Source organism: Pezoporus wallicus, unplaced genomic scaffold (genome assembly GCF_028554395.1).
Source record: "Pezoporus wallicus isolate ANWC-B61680 ecotype Strahan unplaced genomic scaffold, APGP_CSIRO_Pwel_v1 contig_6566, whole genome shotgun sequence".
In the NCBI taxonomy this organism is placed as follows: domain Eukaryota; kingdom Metazoa; phylum Chordata; class Aves; order Psittaciformes; family Psittacidae; genus Pezoporus; species Pezoporus wallicus.
The window spans coordinates 2628298-2644212 of record NW_026638763.1 but is presented as its reverse complement, the minus strand read 5'-3'; the positions used below and the strand labels follow the sequence as shown (position 1 = coordinate 2644212).

At 44.0% G+C, this 15915-nt stretch overlaps 1 protein-coding gene across 37 annotated transcripts in view; it reads right to left on the bottom strand.

Annotated features, from left to right (window-relative positions):
• Positions 1 to 15915, bottom strand: part of MAP2 (microtubule associated protein 2) — a 224830-nt gene that overhangs the window by 46343 nt on the left and 162572 nt on the right. For 27 of the 37 annotated variants that reach the window (XM_057412262.1, XM_057412275.1, XM_057412280.1 and 24 more), the window contains 2 exons: positions 5924 to 6037; positions 3719 to 3796 (listed from right to left, as the gene is read on the bottom strand). In XM_057412262.1, coding sequence (XP_057268245.1) covers positions 3719 to 3796; positions 5924 to 6037 — 192 coding nt within the window. The remainder of the gene's footprint in view (positions 1 to 3718; positions 3797 to 5923; positions 6038 to 15915) is intronic. The other 10 variants (XM_057412287.1, XM_057412281.1, XM_057412267.1 and 7 more) reach the window with 1 other exon arrangement.

Here is a 15915-nt window from a genome sequence, read left to right as displayed (position 1 = left end):
GAAACCCCATGACTTCTCTATACTGACACAAACAAGGCTGAAAATTCCTTTTTTATTGGCTCTGAATGGTTTATAGGCAAGAAAATACAGGCCCTGCCCCTGCTCCTGAAAATGACAGGAACTGACAACAGTAAAAATGCTTATACATATTATTGTGATGGTCCAAAAATCATTAGGCGTGCAAAGTCTAGTATTGCTTGGGGCTGTTATGTCTGTGGCTATTACAGATTTACGTTGGTCTTTTATCACTTTTAGTAAAGATATTTTTAAAATCACTGCAGATCATTTCATTAACAGGATAATGATGTCTTAAAATGAGGATATGCTTTTATTTCAGCAACAAGAAAAATCCTTTCTTTGTTATTTTAGTCCCTCCTAATAGTTCCTTTTCATCCTGAAGCATGGGGAAAATCCCCAATGTATTCTGAAGTTCAAGATTAAAATCACTTCTCACAAAGGCTAATTCTGCTTTAGCTTCCAGGTATCTTTTGAAAATGGCTTTCAAGAAACAATATCCACTGTAAATAGATCCATTTTTATAGGACACTTCATTCAGTTTGCAAAATATTCTTACTTGGTATATGAAGCCTAATCTGGAATGCCCATTTCAAAATGGAAGACAGTCCATCAAAGGCATCCTTCTAGCTTGCAACATTAAGAAACATTCCTATGTGAAGATGGTGTTGACCACTGTCGAAAGGCAGAAAGCACAAAAGAAATGCCAAGCTGGCTGGAGAATATCACATCAGCCCTTCATGACCAGATACAACTGTTACAAGGATTAGAAGGTGCCAGGGAAAATTGCATTTCCTGAGCACAATTATGGTACTGTCGTTGAAATAAATGGAATCATTTCAATAAGACAAATATAAGACAAATTAGTTATCTTACCTTCTGCAGCAGGCAAAAGGGACAGGCTCATTTGAATGTTTTTCTGCAGCCAAAGGAAAGAAACCTACATCCACTGACTCCTTTCTCTCCTGAAATACACTTGACCCACAAACCTCCCTGTCTTTGCTACCCTTTTTTTTCCCTTTTAATTTGTGTTTGCTGCATGGCTGGCCACATCCACCTTTGTCATGTCTACAACAGTGATTTCCTTCCTACTCTGACTGAAGGAAGTCTCTTTCATATTCAAAGCAATGCAACACACACTGACAAGTGCATTAGGAAAACGTTCCAAGAGAAGGGGGGGAAAGGAACTCTGAGGTAAATACACACACCAAGTGCTCACCTTTTTTTGTTCAACAACTCTAGAATTGGGTTAAATTAATAAACTGTATTCTACCAAACAGAAAGACAGACAATGTAAAGGTGCATGAGGATGGAGAGCCAGATGGTATAGGGAACTGAAGGTTTAAACATATACAGTAAAAATGGGTCAAACCCTACCGAGGCAAACTCTTCTGACTGGGAGCTTTGCCTGAATAAAAATGACAGGTCTGGCTCACTCAAGTCAGCAAAAGATCAATTTGCCCACAGAAAATAAGGACTACATCTTCTAACACAGAGCAGAACACAAGATTTCTACTACCATTAACTACACTGAATTGACAACATTGATATTTTGGGAAAAAGCAACATAATGTACTTGTGGTGAAATTATTTCTATAAGTTCCTTCTGTTCATCAACCAACTCTACTGTGAGTTCCAGTTTCAGAGCTGGACATAAACAAAAAGCTTCCAGCAGAGTGCATTAATGACTCAGCACATCATTTCTAACCATACTCCCCTTACAAACCTACACTTTTAGGATTTATAAAGGCAATCCACTCCGCAAACTGAAGAGCTGAATCAAAATGCTGTCATGGAAAAGTCTCTTTTGACTAACATTAAACGAAATTATGTGAACATTTTTAAACACTGTGGTATTGTGTAAATCATCTCCCAAACACTGACCTTTCAGTTCTTGTACTGTGGGGTAGCTAACGAAGTGCTATTACGTTAACTCAATTCTGCATGCAAGGAAAGACGGAATCAATGATGCTAAGTAACTTGCTGAGTCATATGCACAGCTGGGAACAGCACAGTCCAGTAGTTCATAATAACCTCGAGCTGTATACTGCTTTGCCACCTTCTAGGGTTAATGCAACTAGCAAAATGACTTCCAGTTGCTTAGGGGGCGATCTACAACTTCCAGTCAATTAATCCATATGAGTACTTTATAAAATCCTGAAATATGTGCAAGTAACACTGCAAATAGAAAGAGTCTGCAAAGCTCATCCTCAGCTACAGGTAATGGAAGAACCTTGACACTGGCCTGAAGCAGAAGAACAAGTCCTATATTGTGATCTGAAAAATCAAACAGCACACGCTGACCTAGTCAAGTGAATTATATATTTAAAAATAGTGGTAAAACTCTGGTAACAATTTAAAAGCCTCTGCTAATGCCCCACTTGCTTCCTTTTCAGTTAGTAGTTTTGATTGCCAGTACCTTGGGGTGATGAGTCCAGGATGTCTTGTACTGTTTTTTTTAAACACACAATGGGCAGATAGGCTTTGTAAAAAAAACCCCAACCAACGAAACCACTCAATGCATAAAGTCTTTATATTGGTTACTAACCACATCCAGCAGGGATTTCCAGATTTCCAGTACAGTGGACTGACAAATGTTGTTAACACAGCCTGTAATTGCATTAGCTCACAAATGACTGCAGGATGGAACCTGCCTAATTGCAGTGTCCTGACAAACTGCGAGTCAAGACTCTGTTAGCACATGAAACAGCAACCATCCAATTGCAACACGTATAGAGGCTCTGTGTTAAAATACCAACAAAGTTTGTGCAAGCAGATGATAAATCATTTTCATGCATGTACATAATAAACAAGACAGAAAAAGAATGCTAAAAAAAAATCAGAGAAGGAAAATGGAAACATAAAACTGCTATTGACATGGCAGAGTTCATCTGATGGCCCCTTGGAGATTCTGAACCCAGATCCTTCCCTCTTACCCACACGATACAGCTCAGCTTTAACATATTGCTGTCTCCTTGCCCTAATGGCCTTGATGCAGCAATCTGCTCCTGAACAAACCACTCACACACATGTTGACCACTGTGACAAGTTCACTGGGAGTTAGGCCTCCGTTTAAGATTAAGCCAATGCTGGAGTTCTTCACTAGAGGGGATTTTAGCAGAAGATTCAGGGACCATGGGCTAATGAAACTGAACATTTGCTGTGCAGAGCTGAGTAGAAAAATGTTTTGTGAAACTAGAATTTGACTCCTGCACTCTGTGTACAGAACCCCCAATACACATAGGCATTGAAGCACTAATTACTGATTGAAGACCAAAACCATGATCCAACTCTGAATCTCCTTAATTTCCATGCATGAAGATTGCAAAAACAAAGCTAAAAAAAAAAAGCAACCAAACAAATCCTAAGAAAAGAAGGATGACCCACACTGAATCACCTTTCTGGTGACAGCACACATCTTGGCTCATATTGTATATAACAGATAAAAAGGTGAGCAGCATCACCTTTTTTTCGTTAATATGGATGTGCTTAACACATCCTGTCAGTTACCTCTGTGCCTATATGTCTACCTCAACCATGCATTGCAATTGGTTTGCAGATGGGGAGTTACTACTGGAGAATGCCTTATCTTTTCACATGAAGGTGCTGAAAATATCTCCATTTTTTGATTCCCCCATCCTTTAGATTCATGTCTCATCCCTCTGCTGACAGCTGTGCACTGCAACGTCTAGGAGACCCTTACCTTCGTCCAGAGCTCCAGTCTTTTCGGAAGCTGGTGATGGAGGTGGGGAAGGAGGCAGGTTGGCTGACTCTTCGACTGCTGGAAACCGAACAGTGAAAATGAGATACAGCAATTAATTCCAGGGAGACTGATGCTTGACACAAGCCAGCCTGTTCTGCCCAGCTGAGAGAATTACTCAATGGGGACTTGTGCCTAGTGGATTTTCAAATAGACCCTTTCAGAATACAGGGATTATTAAAGTTATAATGAAAGGATTATATTTTTTTTTCAAATGGTATGAATGCTTTTTAAAATGATGGCCACAGAGTACAATACAAAAATCAAGTACAAAATCCTTTAAATTAGTACTGCCATTTAGAAAACCTTCAGCAACCCAAGGCAACAACAATAAAGCATCTGAGCATAAGAGATTTTATAAACTCTGGCTGACTATCAGAACCTGGCATCCCATCTCTTCAGTTTACCTGCAGTACAGGAACAAAAACATTCTGCAAGCCTTTTTTTTCTCTTTGCCTTCTGCTGAGTTCAATGTTAATCACAGAATACATGCAAAGACTGCTTGTCTACAGACAAGAGACATCAGCACAGGGAACTTGTGTCAGGCATGACATAATAGTGATTCATCTGAGCAAGGCACAGGGAAATCTTAAACGTACTCAGACTGGGTTTTAGACTCATTCCCCAACGTGAGACTAGATGCTGAAAACAAATGATGTTTTTTCAATTGTTTCAATTCAAGTACAATTAAATCCTCAATAAATTGCTTCTCAAGTGAACTCAGCATAGCCTCTGCATCTGATTTCATACCAGCCACTTTGAGGATTTGTTTCTGTTTGAAACCAGATCCACTACTGGGGCTTAATCAATGCTTTTTAAACAAAGAAAACAAACCAAACAACCAAAAGTGATTATAAACAGCATCTCTCAACAAGCAGATCTCACTCAGTCTGAGATTTAAGACTTCTTCCCAGGTATAGAAAGACCAGTTTCAAAGCCTCAGCAGAATTTGCCAGGCCTCCTTCTATTGATTTCAGTGTGGTTTGGAAGTGACACTTATGTGACTTGTCCTTAAGACATGCTGTCTAGGGACAGAGCATTTGTATCTTCATCACAATGCAATCCTACCTGCACTTTTTTAAGAGTCACTGACCACAGGAACACCAATGGTTGCTAACTGAAGACATGCTTTTCACAGTATTTTTAAATCTAACCAGATGGAACTGAATATCCATTGTACCTCACCCAGGCCCCAGCCAAGCAATCTGTGCTTACATGTGTATGAAGTGCTTTGCAGAATTGGGGTTTTCAAGTAAAACTGTGTCTCTGTAAAGACTGGAATTACCAAGCAACACACCTCCCTGCTGCAGTTCAGAATTAGTTCAGTGAAGTAAGAGACCCCGGGAACCAAATGTCCAATGACTATTCTAGATTACTCATTGACTTTAACTCACTCCCAGGCAGGGTCCATCCACTGTACCAAACAGACTGCCTGTGGAGAAAATACCACAAGGCATTATTTTGATTCAATCACAACATACGTGCACTCAGCAGAACTTGTTCTGGGGCAGGCTTGCAAGACTTGCCAAGACCTGACCTACCTCAGGATGGAGCGTGGCCTTTCTCTGGCCTTTGTTTTGATCTACTGTGGAAGTTTTCTGGCAGGGAGGAATCACTGTAAGTACAAATGGCAGTATACTTACTTTTTCATTTCTATCTATCCATCCATCCTTGTATTTCAGAAAGACAATTCACAAAGGAGCCAGCAGAAGGATGGGGGCACACCATGGACCAATGCAGTGGAACCATTCCCAGCCCGAATCACTGGCATTTGCTTCTACCATGTATAACTCCCTCCCCCACAATCTCCCTTCACCTTGCCCAGCTCCAGGTGCTGCTGGGTCCCACCAAACCTGATGACCAAACCACTACCACCAGTTCCCATTCATGGCTCTGCCACTCAGGAGTCAGAAACCAGGTGGACAGCTGCTGTTAGAGCAAAGAGTGAATGAGACAGTCATAAGGGCATGAAGAATTGAGGCAAGAAGGATACCGCTATCATTATGTGGTTCCAGCAATTATCCAGCGGTGCTGCAGTTTACCCGTGACCATAACCTATGGGTAGGTTCTGTAACTCTTTGTTTAATATACATACGTAGAACATTTGCAGACAGGAGGATACTTGGAACATCCTTTGTCTCCTTTTACCTAAAGGTAGTGGTCCAGGCTGGTCTTTGTGCTGGGCTTCTTTTTCCTGTTCTCCTTTCAGGACTGCTACAGCTTCAGCTGTTACCACTTGTACTATCCTCGCAGACACTTCCTCTGTGGCAGCAGCAAAGTCAGAAAAAAAAACAAAGGAAAACATTGTCATGAGAACAATGTTTTACAATTATAAAGATTAGCTTAAACAAAACATGGAAACTGCCTTAAGCCATTTTTAAAAGGTAATTTTTTTTTCTGACATACAAGCAAATCATTAAAAATGAAATAGAAGGACCAGGTATTCCAAAGACCTCAGTGGAAAATGCTGAGTATTTGTAAAAAAAACAGGACTTCAGCCTTTACAGTAACATGCACAGGGCATCATTAAGTTCTTTCTGTTAGGGACAATGTGCAGCAACTGCAAAGTTTTAAGATGACCGTTTATTAAATGTCTAGAATTGTTTTTGCAGGTACTGTTTTGCAAAAAAGGGTGAAATGGCCAGCTGAGTAATGGGATTTCTTGATATTTAATACATGGAGTTAGCTGCATTCTTACATGTACTTCAGATGATATTTTCTCCCCATCAGTACACAGTATGAATTGAAGGCACTTCCCCAACAGGTATCTATGCAGATGAGGGGCTTGGGGAAAAAAAAGGGTCAAATAACATTTCTGTATGATTCAAATGTGTACTTTGTCCACCTCATCCCTTTTAAGACTGCAACACAAAGCTTTATTTAAATAGTAGGTCTCAATATCATGCAGAGGGATTGCAGAGGATAACAACAGTTTGGTGGGATGGGCTCTCAGGCCCTGGTCTCTGCATGCTTGACCCAGGTGCCACAGGACTTGTGCTTTGCTCTTCCCCACTGCCCTCAATGTGTGGCATGCCCCACAGGTGCTGAGTAACCAGATGCTCTGCTCTGGTGGGCAGATGATGGAGATGGGACCACTCTGGAGTTAATACTTCCAAACTGAGAAATGGTATCCCAACTCTAGACCTGCTCAAAGGTGCAGTGTAATACCATCAGGTACACTGCCATATCTGGAAGTCACTGGAGGTTTCAGTTCAGGCAACTTTGATCTAGCAAATCAGGGACTTAAGGGTTGGTCCAACAGAACCATCTACAAAAGAATTCAGAGAAAATGGGTTTTGTTTTATTATCTGTGCATTAGCCCACTCTCCCTTACTCATTAATCAACATATTCCTCCCTCTCATAGCCAAATTCAGTGGAAATAACCTGCTTCATACTCCAGCTATTTCTGGGTGCTAGCTGACAGTTGTTTCAAGGGCAGAGTGCTGGGACCTGGCACAGTGCTGAGCTCTGGGGAAGGCAACAGGCTGCCCGGCTGGGCACACACCTCAGAATAGAGCTAGGACTGGAGAGCTGCTGCACCCCTCATATGGAGACAGAGGGTACTAATGGCAGACAGCAACACTCCCTGCTCCTGCAGAGGAGACACTCACCAAGCCCCCATCAATCATCATCCCAAGGGCACAAATAAAAGCTCTCTGCTCACCCATTACTGCATCCTTCAGGCAAGGACCAGCTGGGAAGGGAAGTATATTTAAATCAGTGCCCTACATGTAACCTTACAGCAACCACCCTAATAGAGGATGCTGCCTATTAGATTTGTAACGATGATTTCGTCTCATAATTAGTACAGGATTCCTTTGTACTTTTAATGTAAAGTTACTTCTCTTCATTTGTCATTTAGAAAAGCTGACTTTTTTCCTCCCCAAAAGCACAGACATGCGTTATTTGGCTTTCAGAATCATAGAATCATAGAATCATTAGGGTTGGAAAGGACCTTAAGATCATCTAGTTCCAAACCCCACTGCCGTGGGCAGGGACACCTAACGGTAAATCATATCACCCAAGGCCTCGTCCAACCTGGCCTTGAACACTGCCAGGGATGGAGCATTCACAACATCCCTGGGCAACCCATTCCAGTGCCTCACCACCCTAACTGGAAAGAACTTCCTTCTTATATCCAATCTAAACTTCCCCTATGTAAGTTTTAACCCATTACCCCTTGTCCTGTCACTACAGTCCCTAATGAAGAGTCCCTCTCCAGCATCCCTGGCTGATCCCTGAAGGCCCTCTTCAGATACTGGAAGGCTGCTATGAGGTCTCCACGCAGCCTTCTCTTCTCCAGGCTGAACAGCTCCAACTTCCTCAGCCTGTCTTCATGCGGGAGGTGCTCCAGTCCCTTGATCATCCTCGTGGCCCTTCTCTGGACTTGTTCCAACAGTTCCATGTCCTTTCTATGTTGAGGACACCAGAACTGCACACAATACTCCAGGTGAGGTCTCACAAGAGCAGAGTAGAGGGGCAGGATCACCTCCTTCGACCTGCTGGTCACGCTCCTTTTGATGCAGCCCAGGATATGGTTGGCTTTCTGGGCTGCAAGTGCACACTGCCGGCTCATGTTCATTTTCACATCAACCAGCACCCCCAAGTCCTTCTCCGCGGGGCTGCTCTGAATCTCTTCTCTGCCCAACCTGTAGCTGTGCCTGGGATTGCTCCGACCCAGGTGTAGGACCTTGCACTTGGCATGGTTAAACCTCATGAGGTTGGTATCAGCCCACCTCACAAGCGTGTCAAGGTCCCTCTGGATGGCATTCCTTCCCTCCAGCGTATCAATCGAACCACACAGCTTGGTGTCATCAGCAAACTTGCTGAGGGCACACTCTATCCCACTGTCCACGTCAGTGACGAAGATGTTAAACAAGACCAGTCCCAACACCGATCCCTGAGGGACACCACTCGTTACTGGTCTCCAGCCGGACATTGAGCCATTGACCACATCTCTTTGTGTGTGGCCATCCAGCCAGTTCTTTATCCACCGAGTGGTCCATCCATCAAATTGATGTCGCTCCAATTTAGAGACAAGGATGTCATGTGGGACAGTGTTGAACGCTTTGCACAAGTCCAGGTAGATGGCATCAACTGCTCTACCCCTGCCCATCACTTCTGTAGCCCCATCATAGAAGGCCACCAAATTGGTCAGGCAGGATTTCCCCTTAGTGAAGCCATGCTGACTGTCACCAAGCACCTTGTTGATTTTCATGTGCCTTAGCATGCCTTCCAGGAGAATCTGCTCCAAGATTTTGCCAGGCACAAAGTTGAGACTGACTGGTCTGTAATTCCCCGGGTCATCCATTTTTCCTTCTTGAAAATGGGGGTTATATTTCCCTTTTTCCAGTCATTGGAAACTTCACCTGACTGCCATGATTTCTCAAATATGACGGCCAGTGGCTTAGCAACTTCATTCCCCAGCTCCTTCAGGACCTGTGGATGGATCTCATCAGGACCCATGGACTTGTGCACATTCAGGTTTTTAAGATGGTCTCGAACCAGTTCCCCTCCTACAGTGGGCGCAAGGTCTTCATTCTCACAGTCCCTGCATCTGCCTTCCAAGACTTGGGTGGTTTTGTCAGAGCCTTTGCCAGTGAAGACCGAGGCAAAGAAGTCATTCAGAACCTCAGCCTTCTCCAAATCCTGTGTAGCCAGTTCTCTTGAGAGCTTCCTGAGGGGGCCCACGTTCTCCCTAGTCTGTTTTTTATTTGCTATGTACCTGTAGAATCCCTTCCTGTTATCCTTAACATCTGTAGCCAAGTTTAATTCTAACTGGGCCTTAGCTTTCCTAACCTGGTCCCTAGCTTCCCGGACAACATCCCTGTACTCTTCCCATGCCACCTGTCCTTGCTTCCACTTATTATAAGCCTCTTTTTTCAACTGAATTTTCCTCAGGAGCTCCTTATCCATCCAAGGCGGTCTCCTGGCCCTCCTGCTGCACTTCCTTCTGGTTGGGATGCAACACTCCTGAGCTTGCAGCACGTGATCCTTGATCCTTGAGTATCAACCAAATCATGTTTGTCTAAAACCAAAATGATAGGTTAATCTTTCTTTTGCACAAACAGTGTAATGAGATATTTAAAAAACTCATCCACTGGCAAAGAACTGTCATAACTCTTGGTATTTATATCTTACAATTCACTTCCCTCCTGACTCGTCACCAGGAAGGCAGGGACTGCAATAGTGTTACAGGCTGTGGCCAATAGTAAGAGTAGATGGATGAATATGTCAGAATAACTACCAAGGAACAGCAACAACAAAAAGCTGATTTAAAAACCTGCTAGCCCAAGAATCCGTAAGTACAAACTTGCTCAGGATAAATGCAGACTAGAAAGCTGAAGACGCTGCTTTCCTGCTGTTAGGGGTGTGAAGTTCTGGCAGTCTTCCACATTGCAGGAAACAACTTAACTGGTTTTGAGATGGAGCTCGATATATTTACAAAAGGAGCTATATACAACATAGAAACCTGTATTAGCAGGAGACTGTGAGTGGCACCTGTAGTTCTCTGTCCCTCTATTCAACAACATGCCCCTAGTATGAGGTGAAACTCCACTTTGTGCTTAAGTAGATCGAATTGAGCACCATAACCCCATAAATTAAGTCATGCACGTAGCTAGTCCTACGGACCAAAGAACAGGGATATTGATTCAAAGCCCATCAATCTTCCCCGCTGCTGCTCACAGGCCTGCACCTTCTTTTGGGGCAGATGGTGGCTTGTCACACCAGCCCACACAGCTGGCATGCTGTGGCACCTTGAACAGGTAGGACATGGGGTAGGACACAAACTGCTCTTCCATAAACCATACTTTGATACTTGCTATATCCCTGTTCACATTCTGCTTTCAGAAGGAATTAATATTGCCCAGACAGCTTTGATGAGCACAGAGCTTCAGAGGACCATGGCTCCAGCAGACCCCTCACCAACTGCCACCAACACTCGATGCCTGGAGGATGTGACGTGGCTCTCAAACTTCCATTAATCTACTGATCACAGCACTACTGACAAAAGTAACATCATCCGGTCTGTACTGTTAGCTCAGATGAACAGATCAAGACTCAATTAGGAAGACAGGAGAATCAATTTGGTAAGCTTATTTTCACAGGAAAATTTTAAGAAAAGGCTTCAATTAATTTTTCAGATATAGAACATGCAAATCCATACCAGATTTAGTACCCTGGAGCATATCCAAAGGAAACCCACTCAGTCACCTGTTCCCCATCACCCCAGCTACTGCAAGCCACCCCCCTCCCCCAGCAAGGTGAAACAACTCCCTACTAAAACTGGCCTCCTTTGTTACAGAATTTATACTTGTGCACATCCAGCCTGGTGCCCTAGTGCAAATGGACTCTCCAAGGCTGGGAGACGGTTCAGACCCTCTCAGCTCCCTTCCTGATGTAATTTGCTTGGGACAAAGATTATGTTCCACAGGGAGGTATGGCTGGGGGTGAAAGGTTGCCTTATGAAAAATGGAAATTTCAGTTTCAGGCTATGCAAAACAAGTAAATAAAAATACAAATGGCCTCTGGGGCTTGGGTGTCTTTTTGGTTTGTTGGGTTTTCTCCCTGGATTTTTTTCTCTTTGTTTTAATCAAGAAAGGTTCACTTCTGAACACTCTTTTGATGGATATTTTGGGTGACATAGGAGGTACAGGCAGCTCGCCAGAAGAGGAGTGCTTTTGCTATACGTGACTGTTGTAAAAGGGCAGACATTTTTGTACTAATGGACACTATAAATAGCAGATCCAACGGGTAAGTCAAATCCTCACAGGGCAGCTATTGAGACTTTTCATAGTTTCCTTATGGTTCAGTTAAAGTTCAAGGAAGCCTAATGATAAAGAACAAAAAAAGAAAAAGCAGAGTTAGCCAGCCTGGATACTGCAAATTCTTCATGGCCTAAATGCTCTGGATTCAGTAGATAGTTTTGCTTGTAGAGATCTATTTTCTCTCTCTTTAAGCAGGTAGACATTCTCTGACTGTACTTTGTGCCACAAAAATGGCACTAACAAATGAGAAACAACATCAGATACACGTTTCTTAAAGGCAACAGGATCTTGGCTTCATGTAAGACAATGTGGAATGGTAATGTGGTTTTCCTTTGCATTTTGCAGTGAGTAAAATGCTGCTCCTTTTTTACCAAGATGTCAACTGCTCATGATACAGGACACACACTGAGTGTCCCAGTTTGATTTTAGGGAATGCAGTACCCAAAAGTACAGGTGGCCTTCAAACAGGATGTCCATAAGGAGAAGAGACGTTGTGAAAGATCTTCAAGATCTTCAGCAGGAGCTTTCAAAAGCCCCTGACCAGAAGCAGGCTGAGCCAAGAGGCCAGGAGATCACATGCAGGGACAGTGATTCTGCTGCTCCCTTAAAGGTTCTCTCTTCAAACCAAGCTCTGACGGGGCACTCAGGTCAAGTCTGCCCAGTTGCTATGGATGCCATGGCTGCTGTGTGGCAGAAACAGAGGACTGTGCCCTGCTGAGGGCAGGTCCCTGTCCTGGCCACTATGCTAATTTAAACCAAAGTTAAAACACCAATGAGGAAGCATTCTCTGCTTCTTGTTTTGGAAGTCGGCCCAATTCTCCTACAAACCCCAGCCTGCAGCATATCAAATCAGGGCATCAGGAATCTCCCTGCCCCACAGGTAACTCAGAGAGGTAAACCCTTTCAGAGCACTGGGATGCACAGGGGATGCTGAACTAGCTGCTGATTATATGGGGAGCTACAGCCTTTCCTGCCTGTTTGGTTTGGAAGGCCTGGTATCCCCAAAATTTGCTGCCTTCCTCATAAGCACACCCAAGGGCACAACAGCTGCCCAGTCCCCAGCCCAGCTCTGGCACTGGTCTGAACTGCAGCAGGCATGATCCAGACACCTGATCACCCACAGAGACTCAACTGGGGACTGTTCAACCAAAGCATGGCTACAGCAGAGGCAAGGATCTGGGATCAAATCCTAAGCAAGGCCCAGATGTCATTGCAAAGCCCTCCTTCATTTTTTATTGATGCTGCTGCAGTTTTCAATGGACTGCAGATGTCTCCACTGGCACCTGAGTGCATTACCTACAGTACTTTAATTTCCCACGAAGCCTTTCCAGTCCATTAAGTTTTCTAACAGACAGGTTTACCCACCCCAGAGACAGATGTACAGATGGTGGCAAAAGACATCTGAGCTTTCACCAAATATTTCTAGAAAATTGTTAGAAATAATTGGCAACTATAAAGGCAAGAGCAAAAATTAGATCTGTGACACATCTCTGCAGTCATGTGTGGTGTCTACTTCTTTTGTGCCCTTTCAAATGGTTTTCCTTCAGCCTCGGGCACTTTTTCTCTCCCAACCTACCATGGCCTCAGGCTCAATCCATGGAGGTGAACCTGCTCAGGCTCAGATATTTGCCTCTGACAACTTTTGTTCAGCAGCACCTTTTATCTTCTTCCCTCTCTCCCCACCCCTCTATGCAACACTTGTACTATTATTCTGAGGATTGTTTTTGACAGGAGAAGCGTCCTGTGAGCCTCACTCACAGCATCTCCCCGCCTGACAGGGACGTGACCCAGCACTGCCGCCAGAGGAACAGGCTGGCACAGCTCGCCCTGGGGAACAGACGGCTCATCAACTCGCATGACAGTGTCAGTCATGGCTCAGGCTGGAGTTGCCCCGGTCAGACAGAGTGTGTCCCCAGCTCTTCTCCTTCCCTGCCTGTAGCTGCCTGTGTTTCATTACTACCATTCAGCCAGTTCACTTGGGTCACCTATACTATTGCTTCTTCCCACTTGCAAACCCATTTCACAGCAACAGGGAAAGCTCCTCCTGAAAAGAAAAAGCATTTCACATCCCCACAATTTCACAAGGACACTCTTCCCATACCGGGGCAGCATCATCCCTCTCTCCTCCTAGCAACCACTCTATCTGGTACCACTACAATGGCAGCAGATCTTCCATTTGCTGTAGCCATGGAAGATGCCATCTGGTCTCTGCAGAGCAGAACTTGTTTTAAGGCATAAACAAAGTTTACAGTGCGCAGCATAGCAAATGCTCCAGGAGAAAACCAAAGGAAAAGGATGATAGGAAGAAGAGACAGAGAAGAAGAGACTAAAAACTCCATCAAAACATCACACACATTCACAGCGTCACCTCAGACATCTACCAAGAAAATGAACAGTGAGCTTGGTTAAAGCAGAAAGTACTTAATGCTCCTGAAGCACTGAGGCTAAAACAGGGATAAAGAAAGATACAAACACATGGAAAGGATAAAATAATATGTTTCATTAATTTTGCTGCATTTTAGGGAAGAAACACAAGCAGAGCACAGAAAAAAGCTTGCAGAACTGGGAAAACAAAGCAATTTCAGTCAAAATGCGCCTGTCAAAGTCCTCTGTGGGGTGCAGAGCAGTTTCCAAGGTAACCAGCACTAATTGTTGGCACAGTGGAATCCAGTCAACAACAAAAGCACACAGCAACCTGCACTGCTTAGTGAGGCAACACACCCAAATACAGTCCTGCACAAAGAAACAAAGCAGCTACTTGTGATCTTTGCCAATTTGAAAAGCAAACAGGACCTACAGATTTCCCCCCACCAAGCAACTGCAAGGGCAGGAGGGCTCCAAACCCAACAGCTATTCCATTTGTTCAGAGACATTAGCCAGACCCCTAAGGACAGGTCCTGAAGTCATACTCAGCTTTCCTGGAAGCGGGTGGACGACTCTTGCTGCAGTGAACACTGCTGAAATGCTGGGGAAAAAAGACCTGGGCTTCATCCAGTGACATTTCTAATGGAAATACCAAAGACACATCTTGGACTTTACTGCCGGGATCATGGCAACTGTAAATACTGCCTTTTGCACTTAGATTAAAAGAGAAATTCACAGCAGCAATCAAAGCAGTATGAAGAAGTTACATAAAACCCAAATAATGCCAACAGATTAGTGCTTACAACTGAAGAAAAGCAGTAGCACAGCTTTACAGAATTCAAATATTTGCTCTCAAATGGCTTTCGTGAGTGTAAATATTTTGTTGTAAGTAGGTCCTTGATCTGGATGCTGGCAACATCAACAGTAATTGGCAGGGGGTATGAAGGCAAATAATGGGAACATCAGCTTTTAAATTAAATGAAACCACAGCTGACAACTATCATTTCCCTAATAAACTCATTGACTTAAACTACTGTAGCATCAACGAGGATAGTGACAGATTAATTTAATCACCAGGATTTACCAGCTAACCTACTGAACAGGTCAGATTGCGTTTGGAAAAACAGCATTGGTTGTTTGATGCACTGAACCCCACAGGTATGACCATTCAGACTACCTATGGGGAAAGATGCACTGCAGTAACTGAGAAGAGCATGTACATGGGAGCTACAGCTGGATACCTGACAGCAGCCCCTGGTGAGCCCCCAGCAGACAGTTTACACCTGTGTTTTGGGGTACTTCAGGTATTCAACAGACCCTCCTACATTCTCCTTAAACTCTGGATCACCATTATCCAGCCCCTTAACATATCTGCTTTACAGCAGCATAAATCTGGCACACAACTGGTGTCCTGGCTGCAGCTGAGCTGTGTCTCACCAGCTGTGCTCTAGTACAAAGTAGAGGCTGGTAGGTGCCTTTCCTTGCTCCACTGCAGCACTCGGGGAAGCAGCAGCTCTGGCTGCCTGTCCTTGAACAGCCTGCACGTGTTCTGCTCTGCCTGTACTCCAGCTCTGCTGCCCTGCCTGCATTTTCCTGATCACCTTCTTCAGTGAGAGAACTGAACAAGTTAAGTCCAAATCTCCCAGGCATACAAAGTGGCAAAATCCAGGGGTACTCGTGCTAAGAGGCAGGTGCAATTCTGGAAGCTGGAGTGAGCCCCCTGCTCCAGCTCCCAGAGCACATTCATCAGGCAGAGGCCTCTGCCATGCTGTCTGGCAGCTGTAAAACAACCAACCAAGGGATCAGTCCCCACCCTTGAAATATGAAAGTCTGTTAAAAAGGAGTCATACAGATGTCAGTACAATAAAGCAATGCTTTAAAAATGAGTCCTCATTACTGCAAATACTTGCTCCCTGTGCAACCCCTGAGTCACATCTTCTTAAGTCTACTGCCTGGAACAAAATATTTACTACCGTCAGCATTTCCCAGGCAAGTCAGAGGTGGGA